Source organism: Thermobia domestica, chromosome 15 (assembly GCF_964235325.1).
Source record: "Thermobia domestica chromosome 15, izTheDome1.hap1.1, whole genome shotgun sequence".
Taxonomy (NCBI): Eukaryota; Metazoa; Arthropoda; class Insecta; order Zygentoma; family Lepismatidae; genus Thermobia; species Thermobia domestica.
The window spans coordinates 165,016,299-165,034,012 of record NC_137468.1 but is presented as its reverse complement, the minus strand read 5'-3'; the positions used below and the strand labels follow the sequence as shown (position 1 = coordinate 165,034,012).

General features: G+C 35.7%; 1 protein-coding gene across 4 annotated transcripts in view; it reads right to left on the bottom strand.

The window, feature by feature from the left end:
* LOC145671337 (bifunctional 3'-5' exonuclease/ATP-dependent helicase WRN-like) overlaps positions 1-17,714 on the bottom strand; it is a 141,657-nt gene that overhangs the window by 77,865 nt on the left and 46,078 nt on the right. For all 4 annotated transcript variants that reach the window (XM_081740352.1, XM_081740354.1, XM_081740353.1 and 1 more), the window contains exon 8: positions 7,644-7,837. In XM_081740352.1, coding sequence (XP_081596478.1) covers positions 7,644-7,837 — 194 coding nt within the window. The remainder of the gene's footprint in view (positions 1-7,643; positions 7,838-17,714) is intronic.

The window sequence follows — 17,714 nt, the reverse complement described above, 5'->3', positions numbered from 1 at the left end:
TGTCAAGAGTTATTTCAGGACAAAAAGATAACAGTTGCACAAATGAATTCATTATACAGAATTAATATGGACAATTTCAAACTACTGCAGAGTACAGAAGAACTAATTTAGTCCAAGTTAAAGAAATACGAAGACTTAATTTGCATATCAATAAGAAAAGTGAATAAAGATATGAATTATTTGAGTCCACTTCGGCTCTGACCCATTTATACATAAATAGATACCAAAGATACTTCTGATTTCAATAAATGCCTCTCATACAGACCCCCCCCCCCCCCAAAAAAAAAGTATGGCATTTCGATGTATTTTATCAATAGTAAACATTATTAAAACGAAACAATATTTAGATTTTTTCTTTGATTGCAATTGCATAACAATAATAACAAAGTATAAAAAATTACAAGAGAAACATTCATAAATACAAAAAAACAAAAACAAAAGTTGCTTTTGTAGTATAATCTCTTTGAGTAATGAATGGGGAATTCAGGTCTGAGCATAAAGCGAATGATATACGGGAGTGAAACGTGATAACCCATAAATGTGTGTTCATCAAGATTTTACGAACACTTACACATTACGAACGTTTTTCGTTTTAAACTTTTTTTTTAAACAGCTAGTTTAAACCAAGCTTTAAACCACCTTGGTTTAAACCAGCCAACCCTGATAAGTATCCAAGAAAAATTATGAATATTTTAATTTTGTTTTTAAATTTATCTAGACATATCTAAGCACAACTTAAAAACAGGTCAAAATTATTAGGAAAGCGTCATCGCAAAGTGGAAAAGAAATATTTTGAGTTATATTACATTAGGACTAAACATCCAATATTACATTTAGATTAGGATAAATTCGACAAGAATTAATATATTGATATAAACAGCTTCCTTCAAAAGTACCAGCCTAAATAATGATAAGTTGAAAAGGTTTTATATTTATTTAATTATTTAACAATCACCAGATACACCTGAGAGGCCATTATATACTGAATATCTAACAACAACAACAATGAAAAGGATTTGGGACGGTATCGGCCAGGGCCTGTTTAGTAAGTACGATTTGCCTGGTAGGACTATGGAAAAGCCGTCAGAATGGTCGCCAGCAGGATTCGAACCCACGACTCTCGAATCCGAAGTCAACGCTCTACCACTTGAGCTACTTCGCTTGGTTATTTTGAAGTGATGCACAAAGATTACAAGATGAAGCATTTTGTCTACCTGTCAAAGAACTAACAATGCTAATACCACTGGAAAAAAAGTGCCCACGCTTTGGTAAATTTCTAACTGCGCTTTTTATATTAGAAAACTGACAAATTTGGGATTAAAGAAATATAAATATCCCAACTCTGAGGTGTTTTCTCGTGGTGGCCTCATAGATGGATATAATATATTTAAAAATACTTGCATTGAATTCAGCATCCCTAAATTAGTATAAACAGCACAATTAGAAATGTATACTCATGCGTGGGCTTTTTTATGATTGTCATACGCGATAGTTCAGAGTCCCAACTTTGAGATCAGTTTTCTCGTAACTCCATGGACTAACCAATCTAACCACTGGCATGACAGCCCTTATGGGCCTGAGCTGCTCAAACGCCATCTGTTAGCGACCGGCTGAACTACATTCAACCTAGTGAGGAATACGTGATCAGCGCGCTGCGTCGTCCCATCTCTAACAGACGTATTAGGAGCTTTCTAGACCTAGTGGCTGTCACGTCTTTTATTCAGATGACTCCCCAATTTGCCTCACAACGCTGGGGTGTGTAAGACGCAGTCTTTATTATTTTTATTAATAAATTTTATATAGTAGTATATTTAGGCTTTTTTTTATTAATTTGCATATCAAATTAGAAATGGTTTTCTTTATTTTCATATATTATTTATATTATTAATGAACCTAGAATCATATTTATTTTTATTTCCTAACTATTGGTAATATTCAAGTTTATATCGAGAATGTAACGATAGATATTGGATTTCGTATGCAGAAAGATAGACTCTAGTGAGTTAGAGATTTTTTTTTTTTTTTTTTTAAGCAGACTTGTAGAAGACAGCTAAGCTCCAAAAGGTCAGTCACCTATGCTTGGTCAGCCTTGCCAACTATATTGTGAGCTGAAACTAAAAATTACTGTTTTATTTCTGTTAAGCAGCTATAAGAATACTATATAGAACTAAAAAACCATAAAACACCCTGAGTTGTAACACTACCGAAAAGGCGACAGAAAGATGGATATCTGTCTATTGTCAAAATTTAACACATAGGTATAAAAACAGAAGGACAAAGATGTGTGAAAATCAAAGGATAACCACCGATTTCACAAGAATTCTAGCTGGCGTAGCGAATCTATCAAAACAGGCTGTAAATTCGTTCCAGGTTTACCAGATGAAGCAGTTTGTAATATCAAATAATAATAATAATTAAAATATGTAAGAATTAGTGTGTTTAAGAGTCAATTATGTCTTGGAAAGCTACGCGTACCCTTATTGTTTGTTTTACCTTTTCCGTCCTTCCGTATATCGTATCATAAAACTTTCTTTCAGCCGTGAGAAAAAAAAAGAAAAAGAAAAAAACAAGTACTATCTGGTATTGGAGGGTGGAGTTTTGGCTTTCTGCTGGGGACAGACAGAGACTGGGAATCCTTACCCTAAGAAATTGATTCAAACAAAGTTAATAGAGGATGACAACTCCATACCACATATATAGATGGTAGCAAAGATATGTATATACTTGTAAGTAAAGTAGATGTATGTTTAATTTCATTCTATAATTAATAATTTGTAAAATTGTCACCCGGAAGCAGAAAACTTCGAAGAGTTATGGTGGTCCGCGACATTTTGAATTCTTTCCGCTAGAAGGCACCAGTGACTAGACAAACATAAGAAAAGAAAATGTCAGGTGGTGACAAACATATTAACCGGCCTATTTTAAATGCAAAATTTTAAGGTTATATCAGAAAGGGACTATAACATATTTGGTATCTAATGAAAGGCCAAAGCATGCAGATTTTAGTGCTTGATTCGAAACGAGGTGACAATCTATAAGAAGTGAATTATTTGCGTATAAAGTCAATGTAAATAAAAATCGGCATACTTTCTTCCAAAGTTCCGTTAGCAGGTAGATAGACAATAGAAAAGGTTATCTCTATTGAAAAGCCAGTAGCTTTGAGACGAAGCACGACTTTTGTGCGTCAAACCCCTTTTACAAAACCGAAAATCTGAAGAAGAACATGGCAGTTGGCGGTTAGATCGGGTCTGTGTAGTTGCTGCTCGTGTGACAATAGTTAGATTCAACAAAGTTAGTTGCAATGGAAGATAGGTGAATATATCTATATTCAAGTTGAGTTTAATTAAGTGCGATAAGTTGCACCATTGGTGGTCAAAATAAGCTAAATGAACTGTTTCAGTTTTCTAGACTATATGCATTATGAGATCCAATCTGACAATACTGAAAACAAATTCACTCATCTTACGTATGCAGCAACAAACCACTAAAATATATATATATAGAGCGAAGTGCAACACAAACCAAGTTTGAAGTGGTTAAAAAGTAGTGGCCAGCCTTAAAGTTATAATCAGGCACCAAGGACTTAATCTACGTTAGGATGCTACGGAAACCGTCCTAAAAGAAAATTATCAACAAGAAAGAATAGACACTAAAATTGGGATTAACGCTGTGAAGTAACGGACATACCTACCTGGGAATTAAAGAAGATGAACTGTGCAGTGGATACAAATACATGTTATTAACTATGAACTAGTTATAAAAAAGATCATAAGATAGTTTTTTTTATTTATTTTAGTTCAACTGTGAGCATATAGTATATCACTATAAATTAAGTGCTGTGGTTTAAGTGATTAAGTGTTGGGTTGAAAATAAAAGTGTTTATTAAACTACATGGAGTTATCACCTTCCCTAACGGAATTTCGGCTGGTATGGTAAGTACCAGAGTAATTTGTTTGTTTCTTGCAGGCTTGCTGGATTCCATGCTCTTTAATATCAGATCTTCGAAACTAGTAAGATAATCACACACCTATTCTTTGATAAACCAAGGTGGCAGATAATTCATGCGTAAGTCCACATATCAAAGAAAGTCCGAAAGGGGCTAAAGGACTTTAAATAAGGAACTCACACTTACAGGAATGGCATTATAGAAATTATATAAAGATTTTTTTTTATCTTAGCTCTACCGACTTTTATCTAAATTTCAGCAATTTCTATTATTTTATTTGGCATATCCTTAGATTTTCTTTAAATTTGGATAATACAACATTCCTGTAGGTAAAGGGGTGGTAAGAGAGAGATTTACATATGAGTTCAATACGGAGATTTCTCTCTTCTTCCCCTGTACTCCACAGGTGGACGTCTAAAATTGAGAAGCACCGGCCGGGAATCGACCCCGGTACGACGTGGACTTGTGTCCAGCGCTCTAACCACTAGACTACGGTGTCCCTATGGTAGTTTCATTGAATTTAGTATCCTCAAATTAGAACAAAACGCGCAATTATAAATGTATTAAAGCATGGGCAATTTCTACCAGTGACATTAGCATTACTACTTTGGTAACTGAAATGACGTATCCACGATTATTCATTATATTGCACAAAATAACACAATAATAGTGGAATGACGAAATTCGATGAAACGACTGCATCATCCTCCTTTAGCATAAAAACAAAACCTGACTGCACTGGCATTTATCGTTCGGTTTCAATGTGTGTGGAAAGTAGATATCCAGCGATGACTTCGAAATCATACAATATCAAGAATCGTTCAGTGATGGAATTTTTAGCAGAAGGTATAGCACCATCTAATAATCATGAACGCATGGTTGCAATCTATGGTCATAACCAGGGCCCGGATCTTGTTGACCTAAAATTTTCTCACAAGTGACCTATAAAATCATACTAAAATTCCTGTAAAATGACCCTAAAATTCACGAAAATTGACCTTAAAAACTTGCGTTTTTAAAACATTTATTTCGTTAAACATCAACATTTTTGAACATCTATTGGATTTTAATTACCATTTTTCACTCATTTTCAAAATGTTTGTTTCAGTTAGTTGCAGTCCATTGTACGGCATTGTACGTACCGAAAGCATCAATTCACTCCCAAGTTTAAACTAGGAAGCACACTTAAAGAATAGAAGTTCACAAATGTAGACTGTATACATAAGAATAATAGATAAAAACCCTGTTTAAAATCTCTGTATGTCTTCTAATCCACTTTTAGTTATTCACGTGATCACATCCTTTGTGGTCAACTACCCAAACCATCTGTTTGGACACCTATCAACCCCTACCTCTCGTCAACCAGCTGCAGTTTAGTGTTCATTAGCTTTTTAAAAATGCAGCTTTCCACCCCAGTAGTCAGGAAGTAAGAAAAGAGATAACTTCGTATTTTTCAAATCCGTAAACAGTGTTCATTATAAGATTTCCTTATGTAGAAGAAAAAGACTAAAAGACTATAAGTGACCTGAAAATTACCTTAAAATACTGTATTAAAAAATTACCTGAATCTTCAAAACGGCAAAAAGTGACGAAAAGCTGACCTTAAAAGAATATACTTTTAGAACCTTGAGTTGACGGATAACGTTTTTATTTGAACTTGCCTTGTCCTATGCGTAACAGAAAAAAGTTGACTTGTCAACAAGATCCGGGCCCTGGTCATAACGTACCTTCCTACGTTACAGTGAAAAAGTGGGCTACTATGTTTTGTCGGGGAAGTGTACCAAGACCTGGCTGCAATGTGGAAGAGACTAAAGAAGAAATGTGTGCCCAAGTAGAGCAATATATAATGAGTAATTGATGTGTAAGTGTCGCAGATTGTTGCGGCATTGGATATAAATGTTGGATCAGGTGAAAAATCCTGTATCAATAGCTGATGTTGTCAGAGGTGTGCGCAAGATGGGTGCCCTGAATGCTGACACCTGAAATGAAGGAACATGGGCTAGAGTGTTCATGTGAAATTCTGGCCATGATAAACAAGATGAAGATAACTTTTACTTATCTAGTGGCAAGTGATGAGATGTAGATTCACCACTGTGACTCTGAATCGAAGCAATAGAGTACGATGTGGAGGCAAAACGAAGCACCCCAATCTCTAAAGTACAAATGAAAATGAAATGAAGTCTTTGATTTACGTTTCACGGTTCTGCCGTGTAGGATAAAGGAGACGTTGTTGATGAGAAATAAATGAAATGGTGGGATGAAGAAAGTGGGAGGTAACAGGAGAACTCCGATAACCCCTCCCCCCACACACACGGTTTGTCCACAAGCTCACTTGGTACGAACTGGAATCGAACCAGGGCCCTACGCACGAGAGGCAAACGCTCTACCACTGAACTAGCCTTATCACCAGATGATGGGGATGCTTTCTTGAAGGATCTTAAAGGGAAGTTTTACATTTCTCCAGTATTATACAATAATTTCCAGTTCATTTTAAGTATTTCCATTATCGATACAAATTTACAGTATTTCGAGTATCAATACACATTCTGGGTCTACAATATTTTATTTTTCAAAGTAGCTCCGGAGTTTATGTACACTCTCTATTATTAAATACTATTAACTGGGATATATGTCCATACAATTAACTTCCCCATAACTCACCAGAAGAAAAACATCCAATATTTTAGATGTAAAGAGAATTGTCAGAGGATGATATCCTTTCTCTCTAAAATAAGGTACCTTGTACTATTCTGATAGTCTTTTGTATTATTATGGAAAAGGTGACCTTGATTTAAATTCTAGGAACCTTGCATAGCGGACAAACATACATTCAGCTTCATATATCTTATACACAAAGAAATGAATGTTTGTGTCTTTGTTTGGTATATAAATCCACATTGTTTGTTTAACACACTTCTAAGTAATTGTATCGAAAGATCGAAATCTGGAAAAGCTCGTACACTATTTACTATGTTTTAATGCATTTTCTAAGAGGGGAGGAGCGGGGCTCAAAGGGGAAAAGATGTTTTAACACTTATGCTAAAAACAGAATATCTCCGAGCTCCACATGTTAGGAAGATGAATATCGATATGCAAACTCATTTTTGAAAACAAGTGCACATACATATATGGCTTATACCCTAGGGGAAAAGCGAAGGGGGGTGACACGTAAAAATAATTCAAAACAACCAATATTAGTATCGAATGCATAGTTTTCGGAGTCGCTGAGATGAAAAAAGACACTCCCGATGCAGTCTAAATCCAACTTAGCCTCGACTTCGAAGCCAGGCACTTCTGTTAGTAGAAAAAGAAATAAATTGGAAGAGGAAACAGTTCTTAGGGACTTAATAGAAGTTGAGTTGAGTTGATTTTGAGTTTAGCGTCCCTTTCAGCAGCGAGGCTTGAGACGGAACCTACTAATTAACGTGGAATCCGAACCACGGCCCGGAATCGAACAGGGCCTCCCACGCCAAAGGCGCGTACGCTAACCACTTAGCCACGAAGGAGCTCAGGACTTAACAGAAGATATAACAGAAGAGAAACATGCAAAATATTGCAATTGATGAACAGTATTAAAGTGAAAATTCTTCTAAGACGAACGAGATCAGCAGAAGATTACATGCAACTGAAATATCCCAATTTGTTGCAGTGACAACTAGTAATAGCAGAGCAATGGTGAGGATGATATTCAGCTTACCTGAAAGTTCGTTGGCAACTTTCTCTGTAATTTTTTTGGTTGGACAGTAGATAATTGTTGGTCCTTCAAAAGATATCGTTTTTCCTTCTCTCACAAACATACTCCGCAAGTCATCGATAATACCACTGCCTTTCAATTGTACGGCTAAGTAAAGGTTTGGACGGTCAAAGCCGGTCACAGTGACAACAGCATTCCTACAAAACAAATAAGCATAAAAATCTGTAAAACTTAAAAAAGATAAATAATAATAATAATTTTGTTTCTTCTGCATAATGTTAAAGAACTAATTTTAAACTCTCGTATTGTATACACGAGGGTTGTAAAGCACTGTTAACAAAACGGTGATAGGAATTTATGAAGGCCAGAAGCAATATTTCATTATATACTTTCGCTATAATCACGTGAAGTTTTGGACCTTCGACCCAACGTATGGCAGCCTACGGCTGCCGTCAGTAAGTTGGTCTCTTTTGATCGTAATGGTAGAGCATTTTACTGCTCGGAAAACCGATGGATCGTTTGAAACCTGAAGCTACTTACAGGTTCTTACATTTGTTGTAACAAATCAGTCACAGGGATTCATGTCAACGGAATATAAAGGATGTTCCAGGATTTCACAACGCTACCTGTGCAACCATGTAACCACTGTTTCCGATACATGGTCGTGCATTGTCAAGCAAGATGCAAGGTGAATCATATCGAAAATAATGCAGACATTTCCAGCGTGAAGACGGAAGCAAGTGGTACTCAAAGAAACTACAATACTATGCTGTGTTGACAGTGCCACCTTGGGGCACAGCATGAAAAGATGACATCGTGACGCAATCTTTCGCATGTTGAGAATGTTCATCATGTGCTACACAGATCGATGACTAATACCAATTTCCAAATATTATCGGACAGTTCATCAGCAAACTACAGAAAACTGGCCTCACACTAACTTTATCTGCTCGTTAGAAATGAACGATCGACCTGTACGGGATAAATCCACTGACACATCCCAATCAACACGGAACACATGTACCCATCATGCTACAATTCGATATAGTAACGCATCGTTGCCATATGCTTCACGTAAACCTTGACAACACTCTCATGCATTTTTCATACAGCTACCTATATTTTGATCAACGATCGTTGTTCTACCTTTGTAAAAATGTTTTAGACCGACAGAGAACAAGTTGCAAGCTTCAACTGATCGCACTGATAACACTCGCTACTACAACTGCTTCTCGCATTCTACGTTCTGAACGTCTCCTACTGATGGCATCCACTGTCTGAGTATAAGCGCACGGCGCACTAACATCGTCCTGACGGTCTTGCCATTACATTATTTATAACTCACGTACATAGAACGAAGGTGGTTCAAGTATCGAAACAAAAGTCTAGTGTGTTTTCTTAACTTACTCAATTCCTACACAGTGAGTGCAACTTATTCAATCCGCAAAGCATACTGATCGTAGTATTTGCAGTGAGCATGCTGATCGTAGTATTCGTAGAGAGCATGCTGATTGCAGTATCCGTTTGAATGCATACTGCACTCGTATTTGTAGAGCATGCTGATCGTACATTTTAGGAGCATGGTGCTCGTAATATTTGAAGAGCATGCTCATCTTACTATCTATAGAGGGGATGCTGATGGTATCTATGAAGAGCATGATCATTGTATCTGTAAAGAGAATGTCTATTGTAGAATCTGAAGAGAGCATGCTTATTGAAGTATATGTAGAAAGCATGCTGATCGTAGTGTCTGTAAAGAGCATGTTGGTTGTCGTATTTGAAGAGCATGCTGATCGTAGTGTTTGTAGAGACTATGCTGCTCTTAGTCACGTCATCCGACAATATATGGCTCGTATACTTGACTGTGAATCACAGTCTGTGTACGCAGTGCAAGGACAACCCCAGTGAATGTCTATTGGATAATTAAGCGACTTCCAGCGTGGTCACCGAAACAGAAAGTCATTCAATGAGGTTGCGAAAGGATGAATGATGTTGTTTACAATTTTTAGGGGAAGAAAAGGAAGGTATGTGATATTCAAAATTCGTATTTAACGAACACATACTTAGTTTCACATGGTAACGTAAATAATTTTATTGGAAACTGGGTCAGTTTCGTTGAAAAAAAACGAAACACATACGACACACACAAAAATGTACACTACAGTTGCTGGTGGAACCTCAAGTGGTTCGGCTATACGTCCTCGTCTAACAGAGCTACATTGCTGAAAGGAGCATTAATCACAAATCCAACAAACCAAGTAGATTATACAAATGTTTGTTACCTTTAATTATACATATTTTACTGAAGACTTTACATCTCTTAAAAGTCGCACATCCTTTTCTATAGTTCAAAAAAAATTCAAAGAGCATGTAGAAATTTTACAACCACTTGAACTTCTCCGTTTACTAATTCACAGTACGGTCGATCGAAATTACGATATGATTGAGACGCGTTAACAAACGAAAACTAAGATGCTAAAACCAAACAATTCTTAAACATAAAGGTTACCGTGAGTGGCTAAGTAGGGGGTAAAAACGCAACCTGTTGTATTTTCTCTCTGAATATTAAGTTACATCGTTCGATCGTGCTGTTAATATTGCGTCAGAAATCAGTTCCTCTAATTATTTAATTCGCACTAACTTATAAAACCATTCCGAAGTTGTCCAGATATCACTTATTTTATTTATTAAAAAAAAAATGTTTTATGGGAGAAATAAAAACGTACAATGTACAACATGTCATAAAAACGTGAAACTTATGGAAAACAACATAAGAGCCGGCAGTTACAAAGAAGAGTAACTCTCTCTTAGAATGATAATTTGTATGTGTCTTCTTCCAGACGGAAAGGACGAAATTTAATTTCGAGAAAAAAATCTGCAAATTAACATAAAAACTGCTGAAGGGAGAATATTTCCATTCTAGGGAAGGGAAAAACTTTTCATTTTGAAATATATCCGTTTATATATATTGTAGGAAACAACTGGACTCCTAAATGTGCACAAAAACAGAAAAAAAGAGAAAGTAGTGTAACGTTTGGAAAATAAAATTTCGTCTACTTTCAGAACTTTCCCTCTGCTCACTTACCCCACAGCCGCTATAATAAATAAACAAAAATAACCATATAAACATTTTCGAGGGGCTTGAAAATGCAAATTTTACTGTATTCTGACCTCCAATTCATCGCATTCACTATGATCTCGACATAGACATAGATGGCTATGGAAATTAATGTTAACTTGAAACTGACTAAATGGTTTTTCAATCTTTTCCGGTGCCAGAAAGAGATATATATTAGGCCTCAACTTACAAGAAACTCATATACAAACGACTCTCAAGGTTTAATTAAACATTCTTGAGAAATTTGCTAAAATCAATTTTGTATTTTAAATGGTTACCTAGTACCTATCTAGTACTTTAAAATATCTACTTTTAGAAGTAGATGTAACTATATTTTCTGTATCCTATGCAAGAGTAACGAGAAGCACTGGTTGTTTAGTGGTAAAGCACTGGCATAGCAAACACAATGTCGAGGATTCAAATCCAACTATATAGAAATTTTATATTATACAACGTGCAGTACCTTATTTTAGCATATTATCTTGTAAAGTTTGAATAGCCACTCACCTCCTTGTGAAAGTTCACTTCATTCGAAGACTGTCAGAAACATAACAACAACACGAAAAAATGTTAATTTCATTTTTTTTTACTTTAACGTCCCACAATATGCTCTCTAGGCTAAAGAAACCTAATGTGTGATCTCTTATCTGGAATCAAACCCGAGACCACATGCAGCAGAGGCACAGTTGCTAGCCACTAGATCAGCGAGGAGGGCTAAAGCTACATGACGTAATAAGACTCAACAACTTACAAGTTTGCTGCTCATAATCAATCAATTTGAGAATATTGTATTAACTGACACTAATAGTTCTGACAATATTCAAATGTATTGTTTCTTAAATGTCTGATCAGTTCATTATTGTTGCCTATTTTATATGTTCCTTGCGGAGACTATTCAGAAGAAAATTTATAACATGATTTGAACGTTCATTACTAATTTTTATCTTAAAATGCTGCAAAACTGTTAGAGAGGGACCTATTTATTGGAGTGATCATCATAATGATTTTCTTAGAAAGAATCCTATTGAGATAAACATAAAAATAAAACCATTAATAAACGTGAATATAAAGGATATACAAAAGACAACATTTTGCCATACTGCTGAGGTAGCTATGAGTTTCATTCCTCTTATTTAGCCGCTTTTATAAAACTAGTTTACGCGTTATTACAGTAACATTTAATTACTATATTCATCCAAAATATTTAAAAAAAACTACAAGGGACAATCAAAACGTTCCCGGAATGTTGTAGTTTTGGCATTTGTGACGCAATCACAATGAATCTTATACAGTACAATCTTTAGGTTGACTAATTATAAAACTGACAAGTGTGAACAGGTTTATAATAGACATTGTACGAGTAGCGCAACTGAAAGGAGCTGTGTGTGGTGATCAGTTGGCACAACGTCACAGATCGAGCAACCCACAAACGTCAACTTCATGTGCAAATTGGAGAAAATCTGCTTCAGAGACTGACAGCCTTAAAAGCAGTTTAGCACCATCGGATGTTTGGCTCTTCCTAAAGCTAAAAATGGGCCTCTTCCGTTTCGCCAACGCAGAAGAGATCAAAACCGGTGTTTCTACTAGTGCTGTCGAAATCGGTTTTTGAAAAAAGTGAAATTTCATAAAACCGATATGTCGGTTTTAAAAACCGCTTTTGCGGTTTCGGTTTCGAAAACCACATTTGCGGTTTCGGTTTTCAAAACCGCATTTGCGGTTTCGGTTTTGAAAACTGCATTTGTGGTTTCGGTTTTGAAAACCGCATTTGCAGTTTCGGTTTTGAAAACCGCATTTGCGGTTTCGGTTTTGGAAACCACATTTGTGGTTTTCGGTTTTCAGAAAACCGGTTTTCTCAAAAACCGAAAACCGCAAATGTCACAAAAATTCGACAGCACTAGTTTCTACAAATCGCAGGAGCGGTGGAACAATGTGTATGTGTGTGTGTGTTCCGAAGGTGCCAAGTTTGAAGGCGGATTAAGTAAAGGTATAAGTTATCAAAAATGAGACTAAATATAAACTGTGTGATAGCTAAAGTTCACTACAGAAACACAATTTAAAGATACCTCTTTTATGCCTCGTGTAAAGAATATTAGATTCCATTTAAATTAATGAAATATAATTCCTAATTCCATTCGTAAGGGTAATTGAAAAAAATGGAAAGCAGAATCGAAATCATTTTTCTATTTTACTGTGCCCTCAATAGGAACTACATTCGCGACACAGCGCACTAAGAAGCACGATTAATCTACCGTAATCAATGAAACAAAAGACAGTCACTACACTAAATTTTCTCCAACCTATTCAACAATAAACCATACCAGGAAGTATTTATAAAAAACTGTAGTGATTTTGAACAATTTTAGAACAAAATTCATCCCTTCGATGAACTCTATTCATCCCATTTATGATATACTCCAATTTATTATTATTATTATTATTATTATTATTATTATTATTATTATCAGTGTGCGAATTAGATAATGTATATTGGGGGGGGGATGAAATTAGGCCAAAGGACATAGTCTGAAGGTTCAAATTTCAAAATGAGACAATAAATGCCTTACCCCTATATATATATATATATATATATATATATATATATATATATATATATATATATATATGACATCTGTAATAAATAAGAGATTTATTAATTTAATAAATCTACCGACAATAACTATGCACATATATAACACACACCCCACTAAACCTTTCTGAACGTGTTTTAATGTTGTACTCACTCTTGTCCCCGTAGCTCTCTAAGGTTTATTTAGTTAATAATTCGCCTCGAGCGATAGCCATGATCACAAGCATATGTTAATTTTTCCACTCATATTGAAAGCTTCCACTTTGCATTAATACCTACAGGTTGCGAAAAGAAACCTACTTCAGTCTTGTGAAAACCACTAAAATTATCAGTTAAACCGGACATTTTTTTTTAAAAAAGAAAATCTAGATATTAGCCTATCAAATAAGAAATGGACTGTTGCTGGTCCCGATTTCTCACATCAAGGTCAAATCGAAGGCCAAATATTTAAAATCTCTCAATTCAAATTTCGAGCTTGTGCTTCTACTTTCCGCTAAGGCTGTGCTCATCACGACTTTTTTTCTCCAAATATCGATTCCGTGATGGGCACAGGAAGTCAACACTTAAAAATTACTTTACTGTTAGGTTGAAGAGGAGTTGATTCACTATGGGCTACGTTATTTAAATAAAGTAAAACATTACACTGAAGTTTTTCAGACAACATTAATTGCGTGTACAGCAAACTGTACAGCGAAAAGATGGAAAAATGAAGGGTTAACTTAAAAAAAAAAAAAAAAAAAAAACGCTTCAGTTCAAATGCTTATACAGACACGGACAATGACACGGAGAACGAGTCGTATTAACAAATGCTGAAACAAATCTTGAATTATTCGCTTATTCACCTAAAAATCACCTTCATTAACATGTCTGCTCACTAGGAGCGTACCCTCCAGCGTGTACGTTAACATATACTTACGAGAGAATACCTATATCTCAGATTTTGAGTACAGTTTCAAAAGTTCATTTCCGTAAACTGTAAAAGCAGTGATTACTATGCTAATTATCACAAATTAAATGCAACTTTTGAGTTGCATACACACAACCTACTAGGGTATGAAGACCATGTGCTAACAAAGAGTACACTGGAAAATGAAATAACATGTTATAACAAAATTTAAAATAAGATGATAATCGATACAAATATAGAGGATGAATATGACATCCGAACTTCGCCAAGTATGGTAGAAGAAGCTATTTGTTTACTTCTTCTTGGCCAACCGCTAATAACATTTATAAATCTATATATGGCTTTGTTATACGCAATTAGTACATTCAAATTCACAAACGATGAAGAACTGAAGGGTACGAAGGTACAGTTGCAAGTAACAACCGTAGTCATAATAATATAGTTCTACTAAACAACGTTGAAAATAGTGGGTAATTAGGTGGTAAGTAGAAATGACCAAAACTGAACAGCTTACATCGATCATTTCGAAATACAGCCAGAAGATTAAATTTACAAGAAATAACAAAAATCGGTGAAATTTGGAGTAATACTAAGCATAGTTTGAGGGGGAAAGCGAGCATCCCCGGTGGGGATACTTCAGCTGACTTCTTTGAGGGGGAACAAAATGTGATTGAGGGGGAAAATCCCCCTCATCCCCCCGGTAATTCGCACCCTGATTATTATTATTAAGTTTGACCACAACTAGCATGCGACCTCAGAAAATTGTAAATGGTTGGTGTTCACACAAAATTTAGTAATCATTGTTGTTTCACTATTATGCATGATAAGCATCTAACATCTATTACAAGAATCAACTATTACAAGAATGAACAAAGCAAGAGTTAGCGTACATACAGAAAAGAAATAAAATGAAATGAAAATTTTCAGTTTATCGTCCTACGATTATGCCCTTTAGGCTAAGGGAAGCGACGATTAAGGCAAGAGAATGATAATGGAAGAATTGGTGGAATGAGAATGTGGGAAGAAACGGGAATATCCCAAGAAAATCCATAGAACGATGTTGTCCACCACAACCTTACTTAAGCAGGAATCAAACCAGGGACCCCATGTATCAGAGGTAAGCGCTTTACCACTAAGTCAGCGTGTCAGCCACATAGGGAAAGAAAACAGAATTAGGACACTAGCTTTCGAAAAATATTAAGCATGTAATAACAACTCACGGGTTTGTTTAGATTAAAGTTCCCCGAGTATCGGTCTAGAGATACCGAACTATAGAAGAAACATTACCACGCACTTAAAGCAAAATTATTATTTTACTTTATTATACATTAATATCCTAGTACGTGCAAAACGTTTTATAGTATCAATGGTTTTATTCAAAAATTTAAGAAAAATGAAATAAATGAAATCTTTGAGTTTTACGTCCCACGGTTTTGCCGGTTAGGCTAAAGGAGACGGTGATGATGAGTAATGAATGAAATGGTGGAATGAAGAAAGTGGGAGGAAACGGGAGAACCCCGAGAAAACGGTGGTGTTTGTCCACCACAAAGTTTACTTGGCGGGGACTGGGATCGAACCCGGGACCCCAAGCACCAGAGGTGAACGCTCTACCACTGAGCCACCGCGGCCCCCTCAAAAATTTAAGATTTACGTTACTAAAAGTGTGTTTTGGTAATTTAGTTTTTGTGACATTTTTAAAATATAATTAAATGGTAGGATAGTAAGTTGGCCAACGTTTCATAATTTACGTTTTGATTAATGTAATTATGAACACAAACAAGGTTAGCATTTTCTGAAATATCAAAATGAGGACATACTTCCATTTGGGTAACTCTATTTAGAATGTAATATCCTGCTTACCTATCTAATATACTGAAAGCATAACATAAGCCCAATAATAAGAAAGAGAATTGCGGTGTGTGTTGTTTTAACCATTTAAATATAACAGTAAGTTTGCTAAACAATGTGATAATATATTCGGAATATGTGTGTGGGCAGAAATTATTACTTGCGAACAAGTCCGCATAAATGCCGACGTATAGTAACCCTACCCATATATATGTGACGAGTTTAGGGTGTTCACCGTCTTACATACTTGGAGCGACTGAGGTTGAAAATAGCAGTGGCTTTCAAAAATATTTCTTTCTGGAATAAATACGTTCGCACTTTAATGTTTGCCATATCATTTACTAGTATTACTACTTAGAAAACGAGCAAAACAACTGAGGAACCTACTGAACATCACCGAAACATTATCGACAGACTTGCATAAAATGTAAAACAATGTAGGTTAATCAAAGAAAACAAATAATCAAAAAATGTAGGTTAACCACAAAAGTCATGAATCGAAAGCCATGATATATCTAAGTTTCAATCAATCCAGGACAATAGAACACAAAAAGATAAAAGAAGTAATAAAAGAAAATTACCAACAGAGATTGACAAATATTTGTACAACAAACCACCTCAGTAAAAACTTACGTGAAGCTATACATTTGCAGTGGCGGTTCTAATACACTCGTTCGGAGTAATAAAATGGACCGAACTAGCAGAATGTAAGAGGAAAACCAGAACAATATTGACAGAGAACAGAATACTAGACCAACGAGCGGCTTTAAGAAAGGGTTTCATTACAAAGAAACGAAGGAGGACGAGAACTACTCAATACACGAAATTTTTATTAGACACAAATTCAAATATTAAGAAACTATTTCCACGAAAAGTAAGAAAATTCACAACTACACAAAGCAATAGTAGTAGAGGACCACAAATAGCTACTACACAAACCAGATACAAGAAACCAAAAATCATACAAGCATTACAAACAAAGCATATAAGAAAGCAATGGAAAAAAAACACTACATGGGCGGGATTAGGATTAGGATTTAGATTTCTGGGCTTTCGGCATCTATGGCCATTTAGCCCGTCACGTTTTTGAGGGATGACGTCCCTCGGTGATCACACTATCCGAGGAAACAGAAGGAAGAAAGGATTGGGGAAGGAAGAAAGGGCCTGGGACCTATATAATAGGTACCACCCCGGCATTTGCCTGGTGTGAATGATGAAAATCCAGGAAAACCTCATTCAGGATGGTGGGTCTGAAACAGCTTTTACACTTTTTCGACCGAGTGCCCCAACTGGGAATCGAACCCGGGACCGCTCGCACTACATGGACGATTCCCGGAAAGTCAGTTAAGAACATGTAGATAGAGATACGACATGTATACATAGATAAATATAGAAAACTTAGATCCAGAAACTGAAAGCATGACATGACATACAAAGAACACAAGACCAGGTAATAAATACAAAAATCCTGAAAAACATCACAACACAAGGTGATGAGTGCAGATGTCAAATATATCTAGAAACAATACAACGTATCACAATGGATGCGCAATAATAATCAAAATGGAATTCAAGGAAAGGCCAACAAAGTAATAAAAATCCTACGTTATGAAA